The sequence below is a fragment of the Bubalus bubalis genome, chromosome 4 (assembly GCF_019923935.1).
Source record: "Bubalus bubalis isolate 160015118507 breed Murrah chromosome 4, NDDB_SH_1, whole genome shotgun sequence".
Taxonomy (NCBI): domain Eukaryota; kingdom Metazoa; phylum Chordata; class Mammalia; order Artiodactyla; family Bovidae; genus Bubalus; species Bubalus bubalis.
Window position 1 is genome coordinate 12,949,632 of NC_059160.1, and position 21,466 is coordinate 12,971,097.

The following is a 21,466-nucleotide window of genomic DNA, read 5'->3' on the forward strand; positions in this document are numbered from 1 at the left end:
TGGCATTTACTATCTAAGGGAGGGCGGGCACTGGGCGGACTCTGGGGAGCTCCGCCCGCAGAGGCCAAGCCCTGAAAACACGGGCAGAGAAAGACACAATCAAGTGCATCACAGAGAAGTGGGTGGAGCGGGAGCGGGGGGCGGGGGCCGCGCGGGGGCGGGGCCGAGGAGGGCGGGGCCGCGCGGCGAAGGGAGCGGCTGCGCGGGGAGAGGGGGCAGAGGGCACGGGGGCGGGGCTGCGTGGGGGTCGCGTCTGGCCGCCGGGCAAGGAGGTGCTGAGGGGACGGGCGGCTGCTGGGGGCCCAGACCCGCGGCGCGTAGCCGGCGGAACTGACGGCTGGAGGCGGGGCTGGAGCTCCGGGCCGGGATCACCCAGGAGGCGGAGCGGGCGGCTGTGGGGGCCCGGCGCTTCGCGTCGCGGAAGCGGCGGGCGTAACGCAGGTGAGGGCGCAGGCCTGGCTGGGATGGCGGGACGGAGACGGGGTGTTGGGGGCGGGTCGCCGAGGGGACGGACGGAGGCGGGAGCGGCTTCAGGGGACTCCGGCCGGGAGGCCCGGGCCGGGTGACTTCCGCCTCGGACGCCTACTGGCCGTGCGTCAGTCCGCTGGGTTCGGACTGGGCCTCCGTACGCGCCCTCGCCGCTTCCCCCTCCGCAACCTGGGGCCCCGGGGAACCCCGACCGGTTTGCGAGGAGGGCCCGGCTCCCGGCCCCTGGTTGACCCCACACCGCTATAACCCTGCCTGGGTTCCTGCCCCCAGCCGGTGTGGGTGTCGGTATGCCAACACTTGCAAATTTATTGTAAAAGCAGAATTTGTGAGAGTCGATTTGCTGTATGTTCACTCTCCTTTGAGAATCCACAGTGTTTACCAAGATTCTCTAAGCCGTAGAGTCAAAGGTAGCTTCCGCCGTCAAGGAAAAAAATACTGTGCAAGAAACTACGAGTTACATGTGTGACTTTAAAAGGGAAGAGCGAAATTAACTTAGTAATACACTTTACTTAGCCCACTGTGTTTAAAGTATGGTCTTTTCAACGATGTCATCAGTATTTAAATTTTTAATGAGATATTTTCTTCGTTTTGGTAGGAAGTATGAAATTCGGTGTGTATTTTACACTTCGACTCCATCTACATTCAGACGAGCATCGTTTATTTCAGGTGCTCAGGAGCCCTGTAGCTTGTGGCCCCTATACCGGATGGCAGGTCTGAGGCTCAAGTCGTACTCCTTGCCATCAGTGTTTTTCAGTCTGGCCACTGTCTTTTTCTGCTCCTCCTCCAAGGATGGTTTTATCTTCCCTGCCCAAACCACTTGCCCTTCCCTACACACCTTTGTTCAGCTGCCCCTTCTCCGTGGGGTGCTCTCCCTGCCCTCTTTCCCAGGCCTGGTAGGGAGACACAGCTTCTGCCAAGAGCTTTTCCAGACTCCCTGACCCCACTTGCTCCTTCCTCATTGTCCCCTAGCACTGGGTTCACACCTGGATTAGAGCATTAACACCGACTGTTTAATTCTTTTCCACGCTGTCTTCACAGCTAGCATAGCGTCTTATTCTTCTCAGTTGTGGTCAGGACCAGTGCCTGATAGTTGATCAGCCCTTGTTAGACAGAATGAGTAAAAGCTCTGGACACCTGTACTGAGGCTCTGAGTTCTTTGACAGACTTGCTATTTCCTTGCCAGGGGGCTTTGTGCCTGTTGCCCCCCCTGGTGCGTGGACAGACACACATTAGGTGGGTGACTGACCATGAGAAGGGCATCTCAAGATGAGCACAGAAAGTACCTTCTTTCTGCCTTTTCCTCCCTCTCTGTCTTACAGGTGGGAAAACTGAGATACTGAACTAAGCTGGGATGCCCAGCAGAGCTGCATCACTGCAAATGCAAAGAGGGGCAGGAGTGGGGGTGGTTTGGGATCAGTTGGCTCCACTTTGGTCACTTGATGGTGGGAGGAGAGGTGGGGAGGTGATGAGTTACTCCGAGAATCCTGACGAGGGTGCTAGGCAGGCTCAGGTGTAGGAAGCTGCGGTGTTCACCGCTGGAGAAAGGCTTGGAGAGCAGACTGGTCATCTCAGACCAGGAAAAGTGCTGGCCTCAGAAGGGTAGGAGAGAACAAGCTGGGTGGAAGGTAGAGTTGGGGAAGCCAGCAAAGGGCGAGAAGGAGTAAGCTCCAGCATGGTGAGGATGTTGGTGTGAAGCATTGAGCATAACCACTTTTCAGAGGGCAGTGCCATTCTCAGTCTGTGGGATGAGAAGTGGAAAGAATCAGAGATTCAGAGAAGGCAAGCAACTTACCCCAGGTCACATAGGACTTGAAGCTCAAACAAAGCCTCCTAAACCCACCCTGGACTGACTTACCCAGCCCCACCCACACTTCTGTTGCAACCTAGGAGAGCAGGTCTGGGCCATGGTGCCAGGCTGATTAATGTCTTCTTCACGGTCTTCTACCGAGGGGCCGTGATTAGGCCTATTTATAGGGGCTTGGTGCCTTAATATTCTGCCCTATGCCTCTCTTGCCAATCACATCAGTGCTGTCTGCGGTGATTGCTGCTTTGGTGGCACCAGGGAGTGGAGTTAATTAAAGCCAGTATAAATAGACTGACTCTGCCCTCCTCTTGCAGTTCGAAGGAGGGTTTTTCCTTCCCGTCCACCTCCCATGTGTCCTTCCTCTTGCCTCCCCCCACTCCACGCGCAGCTCTAATCTGGGAGAGCAGAAGCCGGACATCCCTGCCTCCCGCCATTGCCTGTCCTTTCTCGGGAGCTGGTCCCAGGGACCAGAAGAGGAAGAACCCAGAGTCCATATTTTCTGTGCTCTTGCAGAACCGGTGCCATTTGCTAGTACCCGGCAGTAGACACAGGCAATTCCCCCCTGCCCTGCAGTCCATCCCTCTTTTTCACTCTGCAGCCACGGTCTCTTTATTGTTCATCCAGGCTTGGGAGGTTGAGGTGAGATGAGGTAGGGCAGGGGCACCTAGCCGGGTACCATGCACCCACCTTGTGGCAGCCAGTCAGTGCCCTCTGAATGCCTTGTGTCCATCTCTGGTCCTTACAGTTTCCCTTGTTCACTCAACCAGCATTGACAGAACAGCAGCTCCTGGGAGCCCCCCGACTGCCACGCAGGCTGAAGCCATGCAGACCATTGGGATGGGGGGCTGCGTGCATGCTCTTCTCCTGCACCTGGCCCTGTGTTGGGTGGGTGTGAGCAAGTATAGGGGGGTCCTGATGCTCCCTTCTGTCCCCCAGGCACCATGACCCCCACGGGGACCCAGCATTCCTTGGCCGGTCAGACCTATGCAGTGCCCCTCATTCAGCCAGACCTGCGGCGAGAGGAGGCCATCCAGCAGGTGGCGGATGCCCTGCAGTACCTACAGAAGGTTTCTGGAGACATCTTCAGCAGGTGGGTGCTGCTCCCTGGCCCGGGCAGTCGTCTCTCCAGTCCCAAAGGCATCCTCTCGGAGCACCTCTGTGGTGACTCTCGGTCCTGAGGGGGACCCAGCTGGCTTCCCTGTGCCCAGGGGGCCAAGCTGGGTGCCCTGCTTAGAACTTTTTCTTGTAAGCACTCACTGTTTACCATCCCGCTTAGCCCTGGGGTTCCCCATGCATCCACGGGCCCTGGCGGTGGTATGACTCTCCCAACTGCTCTTCCCTTGCTGGGGTGCCCTGTTCCTTCGCCTGTTCCACCAGTCAGCCCATGGTTGGTTATCCAGCATTTCTTGTGTGCAAGGCTCTGGGCCCTTTAATAAGGCAGCATCCTTGCCCAGCTGGAGGGTCCGCTCCAGCAGCAGAGACAGACTCGAAGCGATCAGTCGGGGGTTGGTTGCAGTTGTGGTAAAGCCAGTCTCTGCTGTCTCGTAACACCTAATACTTGCACCGCATTAACCGTGTGCCACCGGTGACCTGAGTGTGCTCACTCATTCAACACTCCCAACAGTTTTTTTTTTCAACATGTATTTATTTATTTGGCTGTGCTGGGTCTTAGTTGCGGCTTGTGGGATCTAGTTCTCTGACCAGGGATCAAACTCAGACCCTCTGCACTGGGAGCGCAGTCTTAGCCCCTGGACCACCAGAGAAGTCCCTCAACAACTTTTTGTCTGAGCTTCTGTTATTTCCACTTTGTCGATGAGGAAACTCTGGGAAAAGGGTCAGGAGACTTGCCTGAGCGGTGGAACTAGGAGTCACACCCAGGTGTTGGAGCTCCAGGCTCTGGAATTACCCCTATCTCTGTGATAAGAGGCCTGACTTGGTTTGCAGGGTCAGGGAAGACATTTGTGAGGAAAAGCCGGACCGGTGGGAGGGGAGATACTGTGAGTGGGTAGGCTGGGGGGAAAACCTTCAAGAAAGGAGGAAGGGCATGAACTAAAGTGGAGAGGGGCCTGAGTGGAAGCCAGCGTGGCTGGAGCAAGGGGCTTCGTGAGGCTGGCAAGGTGGCCTTGGTTCCTCAGTGGTCCCGGGTGGGGAGTGGTGGCTGTTTGTACCCCTAGCGCCGATCCAGCTCAGCTCTCAGGCTCTTGTGATTTTTCATTCAGTGTTGGTTGAACGTGTGTGCGTGGTGTTTGCTGTTTTCTGCAAAGGTTCCCTAGTTTTATCCTATGTAAGGTCCTGTTTCTCTGGTCATGAGCAAGCTAAGATGGGCTAGCGCTTCTCCCTGGATGCCCACACTGTGCTTCCCCGGCTGGAGCATTTGACCGCCTGACTCAGGTCCCTCTCCTGGCCAAGTCTCCCCCACTGTCCCCTGCTTGTATCCCAGACCAGGGACCCCCACCACTGCAGCGTGCAGTCTCCTCCTCCACCAACTGGAACCCCACCTCTTCCCAGAAGCCTTACCCAGTGGAGGCAGAAAATGGGGCCATTGTCTCCAGACGGAGAGTCCCAATGTTAGATCCACTTGACTCTAATGCCTCTGAGCTGCCCTCTAATGCACATGGCTGCCCCAGGCCCTGGAGAAGGCGATGGCACCCCACTCCAGTACTCTTGCCTGGAAAATCCCATGGAGGGAGGAGCTTGGAAGGCTGCAGTCCATGGGGTCGCTGAGGGTTGGACACGACTGAGCGACTTCACTTTGACTTTTCACTTTCATGTATTGGAGAAGGAAATGGCAACCCACTCCAGTGTTCTTGCCTGGAGAATCCCAGGGACAGGGGAGCCTGGTGGGCTGCCATCTCTGAGGTCGCACAGGGTTGGACACGACTGAAGCGACTTAGCAGCAGCAGCCCTAGGCCTCTCCAGGATGTGAATGTAACTGAGAGTGGGGCCTTATTAAGGGGGTTGACTCTGGAGCAGACTTCCTGGCTCCAGTCTGGCTTCCCCATTTGCTTGCTCTTAACCTCCCTATAAAGCCTCAATGTTCCCATCCATAAAATGGCAGTGATAATGGTGCCTTCCTCAGAGGATCATTGTTAAGATGAAATGAATTGAAATGTATAAAGGAACCGAAGATAGTAAGCATCTAGTAAATGTTCCCTCTTGTTATCTAGTAACATCATCTCTGCTCATTTGCCGCCTATGCTAGCCCTCCATTACCTGTTGTCAGTAGTTATAGAAAGTGTTAGGTGCTAAATATATCCAGGGGTCACCTAAGCAAGAGGACACAGGCCTTTAAAAGCCACTAGTGCCAGAGACCGGTCACCCCACATCTCATGATGAAACAGCCCGTCAGAGATGCTTGTGTTTCCTCACCAGGACCGTGACTGCGTGCCTGCCTGTCTGTAAGGGGAGCACTGGATTCTTAGTGTGCTTTCCCTTCCTGTAGCCATCTCCAGGTTCCTCTGCTCCTGGATGGGAGAAGCAGAGAGCAGGAAGGCCATGTCACATGGAGGGGTGGTGGGCTCGTTGAGGCCCAGGGCTGGCAGGGTGCTCCCCTAAACAGCCGACTTCCAGGTGGCCCTGCCCCTCTCCCAGCAGGCGCCCAGCGTTTGGGACTGAGGGATACCAATGATGCATGGCCGTGTGGTCCCTGTGCTCAGGGGCTGCATCATTTCAGAGGGGAGAGCCACCGGCTGAGCTGATTCTGAGCTGTGTAGCATGCACTGTGTGGGCATCTGGGGATCCAGAGGAGAGAGAAGCAAGACTTGGCAGCACATTTATCAGTTAGATTCCCCAAGCCAACTGAAGCAAAAGTAACCAGTCGGCAGAGCAGGCTTTGGAGCCGCAGGGCTCAGTGATGTCGTGAGGACCAGTTTGCTTTCATCCCCTCCCTGCTTGCTGCCTCTGGGTTGGCCCCACTCCCAGACAGGCCTTGCTCTGGCAAGGGGACCAGTGGGCCCACAGCTCAGGTCCAGCAGGAAAGAGCGCCTCCCCAGAAGCCCCAGCCTCACGGCAGTCCCAGAGCCATGGCTGGGGCAGCATGGGGGTAACACAGCGGCTGGCCTAGCCCTTGCTCACATGCCTAATCCCCAGAACCTAGGGTTTAACCTGAAATGTGGGGACCAGGCCTGTGGGAGCAGTGGCATCCCCAGTGGAGGCTGGCTGTGATGAAATGAGGGAGCAGATGGTGAGAGGAACATGACCGCCTGCTCCCGAGTCAGGGAAGGCCTCCTGAAGGGGGGCCACATGGGGCAAGTTCTGCTGAGGGATAGGGAATGCAGTCTGCATGGGACCTGGAAAGGGGCGCCAGGGGCTTGAGGCTGCCTGGGCGGCAGGGACCTGAGCACCCCAGCCCAGAAGCCACTGTCCCTGCGGTCTGCTCCTTCACTGCAGGGTGGAGTGAAAGTCAGCCTCTGTGTTTGCGCCCACCACCACCAAGCCCTTCTCATGTCTCCACAATGCTGGGACAGTCCCTGGTGGGAGGAGTGGGTGAGGGGAGAGCTGGGCCACATCAGGGCTGTGAGGGCTTCTCCCAGCTGGACGGGGCTTTGAGCTTAAGCCCAGGGTTTTGGGAGCCTTGATGGGTTCTGAGCAGGAAGTGATGGGACAGAGAGCTGAGAGGGGTCATCAGGCAGCTGCACAGGGGCCAAGGAGGGGGGCTGTGGTGCAGGGCAGGCGGATGAGACACTTTAAAGGGAACGGTGATGGGACTTGGTGACAGATTGGGAACGAGGTCGAAGGTGGGGGAGGGGTCGGGGATGACAAGGAGTGGGGATGCCGAGCCCTGTCCCCCTATCCCCCAGCCACCTACGAGCCTGAGGCTCTTCTGTCCTCATGGGCTTTTGCAGTGGGGATGTGACCCCAGCTTGGAATCGCTCCCCTTGAACGTACTCCTCTTGCAGAGAAGAGCCCCCTCGCCTCCCCTCCCCTCCCCTCCCCTCTGTTCAGGCCCAGGCGCAGCCCTTGGCCCCCCTGGAGCCCGTGCCCAGCTCTGCAGGCAGGTGAGCTCATAGGGTATTAGCATTCCGAGCTCTGCTCTGCCGCAGCCAAGTCTACAGAGCTGGAGAGAATGACAAGGACCTTGCAGGCGCCTGGACCGCTCCTCACAGCCCCTCCCCGGCCTCTTCTGCCTAGCAGACCTCCCGCCCTCACCTGCCCCTCGTCACCTGGGAGATGCCAGCCCCAAAATAGCTACCCAGAGACGTCACCTGCTCCACATGACTTAGATGACATGCAGAGGGGCTGCTGGAGGAGTGCAGTGGACTGTGTGAACGGCGGATTTAGAGACGGCCCTTCCAGCGGCCCCAGCCTGACCACTTGCCCTCTGCAGAGCTTTTCCCTTGTCTTTTCTCCACCCCCCCCACCTCCCCTCCCCTCTCTTCCTCCTCACTTCCTCCATCCTCTCCCCTTCCTCCATGCCCCCCTCCTCCCCCTAATTGGCACCTGGTGCCTCCTAGGGTTAGGAGGCCTCAATCAGCTGCCTGCATAATTAGCAGATCGCTCTTAATTACCCCAGCTAGTGGAGAAGATCCAGGGGAAAGCAAGAGCTGCTCAGAGGGCTGATGGCAGGGTGCTGGGGAGGGGAGGGAAGCGGCAGTTAGGGCTGGGGGTCTTCCCCCGCCCACCACCACCAGCTGACTGGTATGATGCTGGGAGCAGCAGCAGCCCCAAGGGAGCCCTGGGCCTGCCTGGCTCCATAGGCGATCTCCACAGAGGGTTGTGGGGATCAGCTTCAGCTTCGGAGGTGATGGGACAGGCAGCCCAGGCGCTGTCCTGGCCCCCTGGGGGCCTCGTTGACCTTGATCGCCTCACGCCCCAGGCCCCGGCAGAGGAACTCTCTGCCCTCCACGGTGCTCCCTTGCAGTGTGCCGTGTCCTTGTCTGGAGTCTGGAATGTTCTTCTCCGGGTCTACTCAGCACTGCCTGGGGCCCCTCACCCCACCTAGTCTGTGGGTGGTCCAGGCAGGTGTTGACCGTGTTCTGGGGACTTGTTGGCTTGTCTGGGTCATGAGACACATATCACTGACTTTGACCTTTATGGCAGCTCTCCGACGTAGAAGTTACCAGCTTTGCTTCTCATCTGAAGAAGGTGGGACATGGACCAGTTAAGTGACCTGCCCACGGCCATACTGCTCCTGTCCCCAGGGCTTGGGGACATGGCAGTTGTCTGTCTCCTTGGAAACAGGCGTGTGCTGCCTGATTTCTCTCTGCCCCAGGCTCTGAGCAGACCCACTGAGCCTGCCCCTCCCTGCTGGGGTCCTGGTGACACTGCGGACGCAGCTGCAGGGATGAGCCTGGAAGCTGAGCCGTGGGGTCTAGATGAGGAACAGACAAGCCACCCTCTTGGCACCGTCCTGTTCACAGTGGATGTTGCTGATCAGTCCTGGCTCTCGGGCCCCACCCCACCTGCCCTCACAGGCCTTCCTTCCCAACACTGCCTTCCAGCCTGTCCCTGCCAGTCAGGAGAGATGACCCGCCAGCTGAAACCTCTTCTCTCACCCTTGGTCTGAGATTGGGCTGCCTGAGGCCTTTGTCAACAAGCAGGACATTACTTAGATAAGAATAGAACTCTGGGAATTTCATCTTCCGTCCTGTCCCTCACAGGAATCCAGCCCGGAGCACCCTGACAGTGGGCATCCGGCTGGAGTCTGATGGCTTCCCAGGCCAGACGGTGGTTTACGAGGACGTTCTCCTCTGCAGCACTGAGGTCTGCATCCGTGTCACACACACTGCTCCCCCCGCCCCCACAGACTCTGATGCACCCACTCTCTGCATTGACAGTTGCCTTCCCACCTGACAGGGCTGGCGGTCTTCTGGTATCGGAAGGGAGTTACATTCTCAAAGTCATCTCATCTTTGGACCGAATGTCCTTCACTTACCTTGTATGACGTGAGCTTCTCACTCCTCACCTTGCTCCTCACCCTCCTCTGGACGTTCGTTACCTCGTCACGTCTTACCTAGCTGCTGTGTTCCATGTCAGGTGCTGTCCCAGGTGCTAGTGATGCAACCGTGACTCAGGCAGAGCCTGTAGCCTGGAAGGGAATTCAGGGTCCTCTTAAGGTGTGGACCTGGTTTGAAGGGGACACGGCTGTGGGTGAGTGGGATGTCCAGGAGATGAGCTCATGAGTCCAGGGCTCTGCTTCCTCTGCCATGCCTCCAAGAGAGTGGACATCCCGTTTGTTGAAAGAAGGTGGGAAAGGAACATGGTGCTGTGTGCTCCACGGACTCACTTCCTTAGTCCAGGTTGCCATTAGCGCCTAGGTGACCAAAGTCGTCAGGTCCTCCTCCACCTGAGCTCCTGCTCGACCTCTGTCCCCTGTGTGTGTGCACTTGCTTTTTAAGCCTGCGTGCTGAGCTTCAAGTTCTTCTGTATCAGTGTCACCTTTCCTGGCCTTTCAGCTCACGTGGGTCTTGATTCCGCCGTGCAGACCGTTTGGGGGCCTTCTCACTGGATACCCCAGCTTCCTCATCAAGCACTGGGTGAGCTGTGCAGGGCCCTGCCAGAGACCTTTGTTCACGACTGAAATCAGCCCATGGTGCCTTCCGGGTGCTGCTGTTCTCTGGCTCGCTCTGATTTTTCCTACGTGTGCTCTTCTCCAGCCCCCAGCTCCATCTCGTCCACAGGACTTTGTGAGGAGCCATCAGCGTCCTTGCTGACTCAGGCTGCACTGTGTGTAAGGTTTTTCCCCTCATACACCGGGCTAATAACCCTGCCAGAAAACGCTGTAAATTTAGAACAGTGCTGGCCCTGGGGATCCACCTCTTCCATTCAGATTTCTCAGGACCCTGTATTTAATAATCCATTCCAGAAATTTGCCAGGGCTCACTGTTAAGCTTGATGTATGCAACTTTGAGAAATCAGACAGAGAGCAGGCTCTGTCTGTGTCCAGTTCTGACGTCCACCCTCTATGCCGCCATTATGTTAACCGTGAGGTTGCTTCATCCCCCAGCAGCATGGGGCTGAGCTGGGAACTAGAGGAGATGGCCTGTGTGCAAGTAGAGAACCCGTCCTCCCTGCCAGAAAGTGGGCCCAGACAGGTCACTGGTTCCATATCTCCTGGAAGGAAGCTGTGCCTTTTGTTCTGGTATGCGTTGCTGCCCCACTCAGACCAGCCTGTCGAGGAAAACTAAGCTGGTTTGGGTACCTGCTTGGAGCCCATCTTCTGCGTCCCCAAGCCCCTGCACACGAGCGGCCACAGGAGTAATCAAGGAGACTTCATCGGGGTGGAGACCCTGGGCTTGTGAAACTGGCTGATGAGGGCTGGTAAAAAAGTCCTTGAGTTCCCTCGCCATGTGGTCTCTGACTAGAGACCGCAGGCCCTTCTGCCATCCACGAACTGTGGCCGTGGTCAGGGGCTGGTGTTCCTGGAGGTAGGGGGGCTCTTGGGCAGAGGGCACCCTGGTGGGGTGGGCTGGGGCTCCTGGGAAGTGAGAAGAACCTTGTGCTGCTGAATAGTGAAAGTGAGGTGCGTGTGCATTTACCTTGGGGCATGTGGTGTTGGCCATTCAGTGACCGCAGAGGAGCCCTTCAGGTGCCCAGCACAGTGCCACGTACTGGGAACACAGCAGAGAACAGAGCCCCAAGTGCAGGAGCCCCCAGGCAGGAGACACATGGCGACAGGTGGTTCTTGTTCAGTTGCTAAGTCATGTCCAACTCTTTGAGACCTCATGAACTGCAGTATGCCAGGCTTCCCTGTCTTTCACTACCTCCCTGAGTTTGCGCAAACTCACATCCATGGAGTCACTGATGCCATACAGCCATCTCATCCTCTGTCACCCCCTTCTCCCCTTGCCCTCAGTCTTTCCCAGCAACAGGGTCTTTTCCAGTGCGTTGGCTCTTCGCATCAGTGCAACATTGACTTCTTTTAGGATTGACTGGTTTGATCTCCTTGCAGTCCAAGGGACTCTCAAAGGTCTTCTCCAGCACCACAGTTGGAAAGCATTAATTCTTTGGTGCTCAGCCTTTATGGTCCAGCTCTCACATCCCTGCATGACTACCAGAAAAACCATAGCTTTGACTCTGCAGACCTTTGTTGGCAAAATGATGTCTCTGTGATGGTGACAGGTGGCAGTGTGTAACAATAGAGCCTGCTAGGGGTTGGAAAGTGACAGTGAGTTTTAAACTCTGTCTCCGGGAGGCTTTGGCCAGGGGCTGAGTGGAGTGAAGGACCAGCCGTGTGGGGAGATGGCTGGGCCATATGACAAGGCAGCGTTGGGCATATTCAGGAACTAACAGGGTACCCTGTTGCTGGAGCCCGCTAATCATGGGAAGGGGAGGGGCAGCCCTTTGGCAGCCCACCCACAGCTGTGAGAACCTCAATGGGGACTAGGGTTTACCCAGAGCCTCCTGCCCTGAGTCAGGCAGTTCCTTATGGACAGCTCTGGGACTGGAATCAGGACCAGTCTGACCTGTTGCTCAGCCTCGCTAAGCTCTAATTTCCTCCATGTCAGTCATGAAGATTCTGTCTCTGCTCACCTGGGCCTGAGAATGAAAGCCCTGGTGGGTGGGCACTATATCCTTTCAGGTGGCACGTACAGGTGCCAGCTTGGTGCCAGGGTGATTGCCTGTCCCTGCCCAGAGCTCCAGGGAACGGAATATAGTCTCTTCCCAGACCGTTCAGGTTGGATGGTCCTGATCGAGGTCACTTGGGCAGTTCCAGGATCAGCCCTGACAAGCAGGATATTGCTGTTTTAAGAGCCCTTACCTGAGGGCTTCCCTAGCGGTCCAGGGGTTAAGACTGTGTTTGCACTGCAGGGGCATGGGTTCAATCCCTGGTCAGGTACTAAGATCCTGCATGTTGTGGGGCGTGGCCAAAACAAAAAATTCAGGCACAAGCCCTTACCCGAGTCCCCGTTCACCTGTTTGCTGTTGGAAACAGAAGGGGGGCCAGAGGCTGCAGGGGCTTGGGGAGGAGCCTCCAGCCCTGGTTATTAGTTTTTGTTTTGCCTTTTTTTTTGGTGGCAGGATCTCCCAGCGAGTAGAGCTCAGCCGGAGTCAGCTGCAGGCCATCGGGGAGAGGGTGTCCTTGGCCCAGGCCAAGATCGAGAAGATCAAGGGCAGCAAGAAAGCCATCAAGGTAGCAAGCGTGTAGCTCTGTTCTCTGGCTGGTTGGTGGTCCCAAAAGTCCTCTTCTTTCCCCTCTCCCCATGCCTCCGAAGCTGCCGGGTCCCTGCTTCCACTACCCCTCAGGTTTCCTCCTGCCCACAATCCCTCCACCCCAAACCCAGGATGGCTGGAGCTTCTCAGGCCCCAGCAGGAGTGACCAGACGCCCTGTGTCCACAGGTGTTCTCTAGCGCCAAGTACCCTGCCCCTGAGCGCCTGCAGGAGTATGGCTCCATCTTCACGGGGGCCCAGGACCCCGGCCTGCAGAGGCGTCCCCGCCACAGGATCCAGAGCAAGCACCGCCCCCTGGACGAGCGGGCCCTGCAGGTCTGTGGGGGTGCCCTGTACCCTGGGGGGAACCGAGGCCCCAGAGGATTCTGACTGCTGGGGGAGTGGGGGGAGCACTTTGGCCTGGAGCCGAAACCCGCCTCCCTCAGTCAATTCCCATCTCCCCACACCCCAGGAGAAGCTGAAATTCTTCCCCGTGTGTGTGAACACCAAGCTGGAGCCTGAAGACGAGGCTGAGGAAGGGCTGGGCGGGCTCCCCAGCAACATCAGCTCTGTCAGCTCCCTGCTGCTCTTCAACACCACCGAGAACCTGTGAGTGGGGGCGGGGGGGGGGTGGACCAGGGGGTCTCCAGGCTCGGGTGCAGCAGAGGTCTATGGCCCAGGAACCAGGTAAGGCCTGGGTGGCCATAATCCTAACTTGAGCTGTGGCCCTAACGATGTGAGAAGGGTGGTCCAGCCCGAGGGCCGAGCACAGGTGCTGCATCCCCTGCCCTCCACCTTCTCCAGGTACAAGAAGTATGTCTTCCTGGACCCCCTGGCCGGTGCCGTCACAAAGACCCACGTGATGCTGGGGGCCGAGACAGAGGAGAAGCTGTTCGATGCCCCTTTGTCCATCAGCAGGAGAGAGCAGCTGGAGCGGCAGGTGGATGGAGACGATGCCTGGGGGTGGGAGAGGTGTGGCCCCCCCAGTGTTGTCTGGACCAGGGGTCTGATAAGCCCCCTACCCGCCCAGCTGTGCTTGGGGGCCTGGGAAACTCCAAGACCCGTTCCCTGGCCCCCCTCACCCTCCCAACCCACAGGTCCCGGAGAACTACTTCTACGTGCCCGACCTGGGCCAGGTGCCGGACATCGACGTACCGTCCTACCTGCCTGACCTGCCAGGCGTGGCTGACGACCTCATGTACAGCGCTGATCTGGGCCCTGGCATCGCCCCCTCTGCCCCTGGCGCCATTCCCGAGCTGCCCACCTTCCACACAGAGGTGACCCAGCCCTTCAAGCCAGGTGGGCCGAGAGCTGGGGACGGACTGGGGTGGGCACTGCCCTGCTCAGCCTCTTGCCTCCTAAGGTACCTGACACTCGATTTCTGTCCCAGACCTCGAGGATGGGGTGCTGACGGCACGCCCACCGCCCCCGCCACCTCCACCGCCTCCCCCAGCTCCAGCCGTGCTGATCAGTGTCCCCCCACCTCCGCCCCCGCCACAGGCCCCGCCAGGACAGCCCGCCAGGGGGGACGACAGCGGGGGTGCATCCCCTTCAGGTAGGGGCAGTCCTGGGGCGTGTGGGTGGGGGAGGGGCGCCTCCAACTTCTGGGTCCCTGGAGGGGTTTCTGTAGCTTAAGTGGTCATCAATCCTAGATTTTCAGAATAGTTCTGATTTCAAAATCACATTTTCCCAAGTTCATAAAGTAGTGGTTCCGAATGGTATCTGTGGGGCCCTGAAATTCTAACCTTCGGGGTAGAGGGAGCCTGGACCCCCATTCCCCTTGAACCAGTGACACGGCTGCTAGTAACCATGGAAAATACAGCGAGAGTCCCTGTGTGGCCCTTCAGTGGTGTGTCTCCCAGGCTACCTCGGCACCCACCCTGGGTGGTGCTGGCCCACAGCCTGGCTCCACCCCAGCAGCCTTTCTTCCTCGCACTTTCCACCCTCCAGCCCCGGTCCAAGGAGCACCCAAGGAAGTGGTTGACCCCTCCAGTGGCCGGGCCACTCTGCTAGAGTCCATCCGCCAGGCCGGGGGCATCGGCAAGGCCAAGCTCCGCAGTGTCAAGGAGCGCAAGCTGGAGAAGAAGAAGCAGAAGGAGCAGGAGCAAGGTGAGTCTGGACCCGCTGCAGGAGGGCGCTCTGCCCGTGTCTCCAGGAGCTGTGCAGGCTGCCCCGGCGTGTGCGGGCCCCTCCTGCCCGGTGGTGGAGCCTGCTTAGACTTGGCCAATTGTCCAAGGAAACAGGGACTAGGGATATTTTTAGAGACGGGGACCTGGTTGTGTCCCATTTCTCGAGGCCCCTTGAGGCTCCAGGCTACGTCAGCTGTGCATCCAGTGCTGACAGATGCCACATCTGGGCCCAAAGCATCCGTGCTCTGGGATCCCAGCCCTGAGTCATCCCAGCTGTGCTTCTGAGCACCGGACGGGGACCCCGGGCAGGCTCCTCTGTCCAGTGCTGCTCCCTGTGCCCGACTCAGAGCGGTGGCGACTCCGTTACTCAGTGGTCACCTGCTTTCCTAGTAACACTGACCAGTGCTCCAGGAGCTGTGGTAACCTGGTGGTTGTGGAGGGGCCAGGGTTTTGACAGTGCAGAGGACCCCAGGATTGAGCCCCGGGGTGTCACATGGGCTGGACTGAGCCCACCCCGGGTGCCTTCACCTTGTCCCCATGCTTTCCCACTGCAGTGAGAGCCACCAGCCAGGGCGGGGACCTGATGTCGGACCTTTTCAACAAGCTGGCCATGAGGCGCAAAGGTAGGAAGCAGGACCCCGGTGCCGCCTCCTTCCTCACGGTTTTCAGGTCTCTAGGGCCTGGGTGGCCTGGTGCCCCAGACCCGCTCCTCACTCCAGCATCTGCCCTCCCAGGTATCTCCGGGAAAGGACCTGGGTCCGGGGCCAGCGAGGGGCCAGGGGGAGCCTTCGCCCGGATGTCAGACTCCATCCCACCCCTGCCTCCCCCACAACAGCCCCTGGGCGAGGAAGATGAGGATGACTGGGAGTCCTAGGGCTGGGCTTATCCTCCCCCAAGTCCCTGACTGCACCACAGCCCCGTGCATAACAGCTGAGCCGGCTCCTTGGGGGGACAGGGTCATGGACGACTCTCCAGCTCTCTTGCTGGGATCTTCAAGGAGCAAGGAGGTTGCTTTCAGAGGCCAAACTGGGGAGAGGGGGCGGCATGGTGGCGGGGGGCGACCTCTGCCTTTGCTCCAGCCCCCTTCACCAGCGTGTGCCCTCTTCCCTAGAGACTGCGGTAACAGTACATGAATCAATAAAGAAGCGATGCAAGACGCGAGCCTAAGCCAGCAGTGCAGTTTTAGTTAAGGGGCCCTGGCTGTACAGACGCCCCTCGGAGCTGGGGCTTAGGGGGCGGGGGGGTTGCATGGAGGGAGGGCTGTTTCCACACAGGCAAGTGTCTCCGTGATGGACACGGGGCCTCTAAAAATAGCCATGCTGAGAGCCTAATGGCCCTCGGCATAATCGCTGATGTCAGGGGAGGCGGTGTCTTGGCGTCTGCTCCGTGGCTGAGCGGGAGGCCCTGGAGCCAGGCCAGGAGGATGATCCTGCTGGCAGGGCCAGGGGCAGGTGAGGGCCAGCAGTGTGGGAGGAAGTGAAGCTGGGAGGCTGGGGAGCAGTTCTTAAGGACTTAGAGAAAAGGTGGTTGAGGGGACCGGAAGCTGGGGCAGAATGGCCCTGCCGACACCAGGAGGTGGGGATGGATAACATTCTGAGTTTCCGAGGGTGAAAGGTCTGAACAGCTATTTCAGTGAGAAAGGGAGAGGCTGGAAGAGCCATCTCACCTCTGAGAATGTGGATTCTGCGAAACAGGCCAGGGCAGGGCGGCTGCAGCCTCCACAGCCGCTCACAGACTGGCCAGGAATCAGCGGGCCCATGAGCAGAAAACAGACTCCATCCAGGCAGGGCAGCTGCCCGGGGGTGAGCCCAGGAATGGTGGGGTCACTGTTTCTTTGGGGTCAGCCTCGTTGTCTCCTGCTGGCTGGTCCACCTATTCCTGCATCCTGGCAGCCCACTGAGTTCCAAAGGGGCTCCCACGGCACTCCCTTCTCAGGCAGGATCCCTGCAGACCAAGCTCATGATGAAGTTGCCCATGGGCAGGTAAAGGGAGGGCCTGGCGACCAGGCAGCGGTGTGACCACCAGTCAGGAAAGGCCAGCTTTCTCTCGATGGAACTGCAGAGAGGGAAAGACCATGACACCAGACTGGGGCAGGGGTGGGAGAGTTTCAGAGAGACAGGAGAAGGGCAGGACTGACCTTCCGCAGGGCAGCAAAGGCAGGGCCAAAGGTGGCTTTGACCTCCACGCGGTCCCGGATCCAGGCCGGCAGCTTGGCCTGGACGGCTGGGGAGGCGTACCGCTGGTCCAGGAGCACTATGCTGGCGAAGTCCTTCTGGTGCCTGATGGCCCTGCCTGGACAGAGCGGGGACGGGTCTTCCTTCTGTGCCCCTCCCCCTGCTCAGTGCTCAGGCCGGAGAGACGCAGGTGAAACTGCTCCTTCCTGTCACCTCAGCCCGCAGCCACCCCTCCCGCCAGCAGCACCGCCCCAGGCTCACCTATGGACTGGTTGACAGCCTTCATGCACAGGTTCTCCACCAGCACCTTCCCGGGGCGGGCCTGGCCTGGGGCTCTGGGCTGCGAAGGGCAGAGAGGACCCATCAGGGTTGACGCCTGCCTCCCGCGAGGGGTTCTTCGTGACTGACAGAGGCTCTGGGGCGAGACCAGTGGGCCTCACGGGCACCAGCAGCCGATACAACAGGCAAGAAGACATCCAGGAGTATGGAAGCACGTCCATCCCTCTGGGGCAAACAGGCACACATGTTGAGGGGTAGTTGCGGCCGTGGGAGGCACGGGGGTACTCACAAGTGTCTGGTCCAGGTAAGCCATCTTCTCCTGCAGCTCTGGAGACATGATGTTGGGGTAGGGCATGCCCACCATGACCACACACCTAGGGCGGAGGCACACATGAGCTGGGGCATGTGGGCGGTTCCCAAAGCCCAGGACGAGGGGCCCATCCTCACCCACCATCACCAGCTTCCTTCGGCCTCTCCTTCCCCTCATCCCTGCCACCTGGAGCAAGTTCTCTCATCAGCCCAGACATCCAGTCTAGACCAGGGAACTGAGTCCTGATCCACTGAGGGCAACCTGGTTTTCCAGCTGGCCCCAAAGGGCCCAATCCAGAGTTGGTGAGTCCAGGCCCCTCGCAGTTGTGGACCTGAGACGTCAGCCCAGGTGCAAAGTCAGAGCCCGAGGGGTGAGAAGCCACTGCTTACCGCCCGAGGTCATCAGAGAAGTTGATACCTTCACTCATCTTCCCCCCAACCACGGAGAGCAGCAGGGCACCCGTCTCCGTGCCCCGGGCCTGGCCGCAGTGCTGCGGGAACACCAGCCCAGAGCTGCAGCGCCCGACTGTGGGCGCCCCTTTCAGGGCCCTGGGGACCCGCAGCCTCACCTTGATGCACCTGGAGTACTCCAGCAGCACCTGCTCCACCCTGTGTGCTTTCCTGGGCTCCTGAAATATCTGAAGGTAAACAGAACACCTCCCAGAAAAGGGTCACAGATTGCCTGGGTGTTGGGTCACTCTTAGCCTTAAAGTTTTGTGGGGACTGGAAAAGCCCACAGAGCCGGGGTCCTAAAGGGACCCCCCCCATGGCCTGGTATCAGGACTGGAAGTAAGCATGAGACACTAGGGGAAGCCCCCGCACACGAGAAACCCCGGGAGGAACTCTGGGTGCCACCATCCTCTCAGGTGCTAAGTCCAGCTGAGTGCCGATCACTCACCTTTTTCCTGATGGTCAGGCGGGCCAGCAGGCCGCTCTTCTCCCAGTGGGCGCAGACCTGGTGTTGGTACTCATAGGAGGGGAAGAAGCAGACCACCCCTCCTGGCACCACATTGCACAGGTTACAGAGAATGCGGCCCGTCTCGTCCATCTAGGGAGGGAAGACGAGAGCCAATCCTGCAGCCCCTCCCAGAAGGCTCAAACCCACAGACCAAGGCCAGGGTGGCTGCGATTGGCTATGGGGTGCGGCCAGGCGGCACCACCTCAGTGGGTCCTGTGCCACCCTCCCTACCACAGGCCCAGCTGATGCTTCTGTGACAAATCGGGCACAGAAAACTGCAGACGGGCCCCTAGAGCTGTGCCCAGCACCCCCATCCCTGCCCAGCCAGGACCCTAGAGCTGTGCCCAGCACCCTCATCCCTGCACAGCCAGGCCCCTAGAGCTGTGCCCGGCACCCCCACACCCGCCCAAGTGAGCCACTAGAGCTGTGCCCAGGACCCCCATGTCTGCCCAGGCGGCACCCACAGAGCCACATGGCAAGAGAACGGAGGTAGTGAGCAGCTTGCTCATACACTCTGCTAAAGGGTGAGGATGGGGCGGCTCAGTCCCTCCCTGGTGGACGTCCGTCCACACAGACACAGCTCAGCCTGTGCCAGCTGAGATGGGAGACCCGGAGCCTGAATACCCGGGACTGGCCAGAGTGCCCAGCCCTAAATCCATCTTCCAGCCCCACGAAGGCCACCGGCAGGCACGCTGGCTGGACTGACCATCTGAGGCAGCCCCCTCTTCTGATATGTGAAGTCCAGCATCTGGTTGGAGGGCCCGCTGCAGATGATGAGGGGCAGGATGTGATCTGGAGGGATCACGTGACCTGGGCGAGACCCAGTGAGGCTAAGTCCATGGAGAACGCCCCCCACCCCCAGCCCTGTCTCCCAGACCCAGACCAGCAACTTACAGCACCCGCCCTCTGCCCCACTCCCACAGAGAACCAACTTGGGACGCCCAGGCCTCCACATGCAGACAGAGGGACTCAGGGCCAGAAGCTCTCCCCTACCCCCAGCCCTACCGCCATGGCTTTAGCCCCTGGCTGATCACAACACACGGCTGGACTGTGACGAGGGCCCCCCTGCCACCGCCCCGGGCCTGGGTCCTCACCACAGGAGAACTCCACCACTCGCTCCGCTTCCACCCCGGCACTGGCCAGCAGCTGCTCCCGGAAGTCGGACACCTGCAGACCACAAGGCCAACACCGTCACCTCCCAGAGGGCTGGGCCGGGAGGGGGCAAGCGCGTAAGAACAGGAGGGAGAGGTCAAGGGAAAGCCCGGTACAGATTCGCTGAAAGAAAAGACAAAACCAACGATAGCCGGTGTTGGCGGCCTCATTCCAACCACCTGAGGGAACAACGGGGGAAATTCAGCAACCTGGCAGAGTGGGTCTGAGCCCTGGCTGTACAACAGAATCACTATTTGGAAAAAAAAAAAAAAAAAAAAAATATATATATATATACACACACACACACACACACACATAGTCAAGCCCAGCCCAAACTACTGAGTAAGAATCTGTAGTGAGAAGACATACACATTTGTATTTTTTAAAGAGGTCCAGGTTTTTTCACCTATCAAACTGGCAAAATTTCCCAAATTTGAGTACTCTCTGGAGAAACAGGTATTCTTTTAGGCTGCTGGTGGGATACAGAGCAGAACAACAACTGGGAAGGGGACTTTGACAGCACTTAACAAATCAATTTTTACTTTTTAACCCATAATCCCGTATCTGGGCATCTCCCCTGAAGCACAGCTCCACAAACCAAACATATGCACGGGGATTATTCCCGTGAGGTTGTTTGTAATCTGTACTTCAAGAGAGAGTCTGGCTGAAGGACCGACCCTGCCTCCACCCAGCAGAGGATGTGCAGCCCTGGGAAGGACACAGACCAGCCCGTGCACGAGGGTGGGCATGCCAGGGAAGTCGGGCTGCATGTGCTACCTCTGATGCAAGTAAGAAAGCACAGGGGAAAATATCTGCTCATTTTTACAAAAAAAAATATATATATATAGTTGTGCCATGCTAAGCTGCTCAGTCATGCCCAACTCTGTGACACTATGGACTATAGCCCGCCAGGCTCCTCTGTCCATTGGATTCTCCAGGCAAGAATACTGGAGTGGGTTGCCATGCCCTCCCCCCGCAGGGGGTCTTCCCGACCCAGGGATCGAACCTGCGTCTCTTCCATCTCCTGCATTGGCAGGCAGGCTCTTTACCAGTGAACCACCAGGGAAGGCCCCATAATATAATTCATCTTGGTCAAAAGGCTGAGGAGTGATACCCACACACACCACACACACACACAATGAAACACTGGGGAGACAGATCAGAAGCTAAAGGATTACTTGTGGGAACAGGGAACAGAAGTTTGGAGAGGAACAGTAGTGAGACTGAGTATGTGTTGTTACAGCTCTGACTTCTGAACCATGCAGATGCGGACATCTCTTAGAACACAAGAAAGTAAAAAGGCAAACTGTGAAACCGAAAACAAACCAAGAAAGCCTGGCTACCTGTCAAACTCAAAGCACAACTGCACAGAGCAGAGCTGGCTCCCAAGTGGCTTTCCACGCCTAGTGACCACACTGCCTTGGTGGGGCGCTTCAAGGGCAAAGAATAAACGCAGGTAAACGAATTCAAGCCACAGTTTGTTCGAGTGTTGGTATAATTTTACAACTGTTCTAAGTACCTTGTGGGACAGAGCAAAGAATGATGTTAATGTGCTGTAAAAAACCAAACTGCAGCTTAACAGGCATTGTGTAAAGTCAAGTAAAATGACTGGCTTTGATACAGAAACATCACTGTGGATTCGCAACTTCTGAAAACTAAGTCCTAAGTCTGTCCACTGAAGAGCGGTCATATATAACATAGTCACGTAACGGAATAAAGCGCAGCCCGAGTTGGGCAGGATAAATGCCAATTTGCTGACAAAGAAAAACGTTTAAGATGTTTGCTGCTGAGTGAAAAAAGCAAATGACAATAGCAGTGTGTGGAGACACCATTTTTGTTTTCAAAATGTGTCTGTATATCTGTAACAATTACATATTCAAATTCTGTAGTAATGATGTACACCAAAAGCAGTCTTTTCCTGGTGGAATTACGATCTACTATTGATTTCCTATTAGACTCCCCTAAAATGTGTATATTAAAACTTAAGTGTATAAAAGAGAGAGAAAGAGAGTTGTATATAGAGTGGGTACAACAAAGGAAGGCCACTGCATTCTGGGTCTGAAGCTCCAGGATGGCTTTCTC

The 21,466-nt window shown here is 57.7% G+C and overlaps 2 protein-coding genes across 5 annotated transcripts in view; one reads left to right on the forward strand and one right to left on the reverse strand.

The window, feature by feature from the left end:
• Positions 1-214: 214 nt before the first annotated feature.
• WASHC1 (WASH complex subunit 1) lies at positions 215-21,325 on the forward strand. 2 transcript variants are annotated; one of them, XM_044940967.1, is made up of 11 exons: positions 215-441; positions 3,230-3,383; positions 12,254-12,365; positions 12,573-12,719; positions 12,856-12,992; positions 13,188-13,323; positions 13,481-13,682; positions 13,774-13,938; positions 14,334-14,492; positions 15,067-15,135; positions 20,650-21,325. In XM_044940967.1, exons 2-11 carry the CDS (start codon positions 3,235-3,237, stop codon positions 20,664-20,666), a joined length of 1,293 nt encoding a protein of 430 aa, XP_044796902.1. In that variant the 5' UTR covers positions 215-441; positions 3,230-3,234; the 3' UTR covers positions 20,667-21,325. The 2 variants fall into 2 exon arrangements, with proteins under 2 accessions (XP_044796902.1, XP_006069097.1); XM_006069035.3 differs by lacking the exon at positions 20,650-21,325 and adding an exon at positions 15,247-15,673 and having other exon boundaries at positions 217-441.
• The window catches only part of DDX11 (DEAD/H-box helicase 11), a 31,449-nt gene continuing 25,659 nt past the window's right edge, over positions 15,677-21,466 (reverse strand). For 2 of the 3 annotated variants that reach the window (XM_044940966.1, XM_044940964.1), the window contains 9 exons: positions 19,327-19,399; positions 18,939-19,042; positions 18,173-18,322; positions 17,844-17,912; positions 17,665-17,765; positions 17,255-17,339; positions 16,948-17,026; positions 16,650-16,804; positions 15,677-16,567 (listed from right to left, as the gene is read on the reverse strand). In XM_044940966.1, coding sequence (XP_044796901.1) covers positions 16,538-16,567; positions 16,650-16,804; positions 16,948-17,026; positions 17,255-17,339; positions 17,665-17,765; positions 17,844-17,912; positions 18,173-18,322; positions 18,939-19,042; positions 19,327-19,399 — 846 coding nt within the window. In that variant the 3' untranslated portion in view covers positions 15,677-16,537. The remainder of the gene's footprint in view (positions 16,568-16,649; positions 16,805-16,947; positions 17,027-17,254; positions 17,340-17,664; positions 17,766-17,843; positions 17,913-18,172; positions 18,323-18,938; positions 19,043-19,326; positions 19,400-21,466) is intronic. The other variant, XM_044940965.1, reaches the window with a different exon arrangement.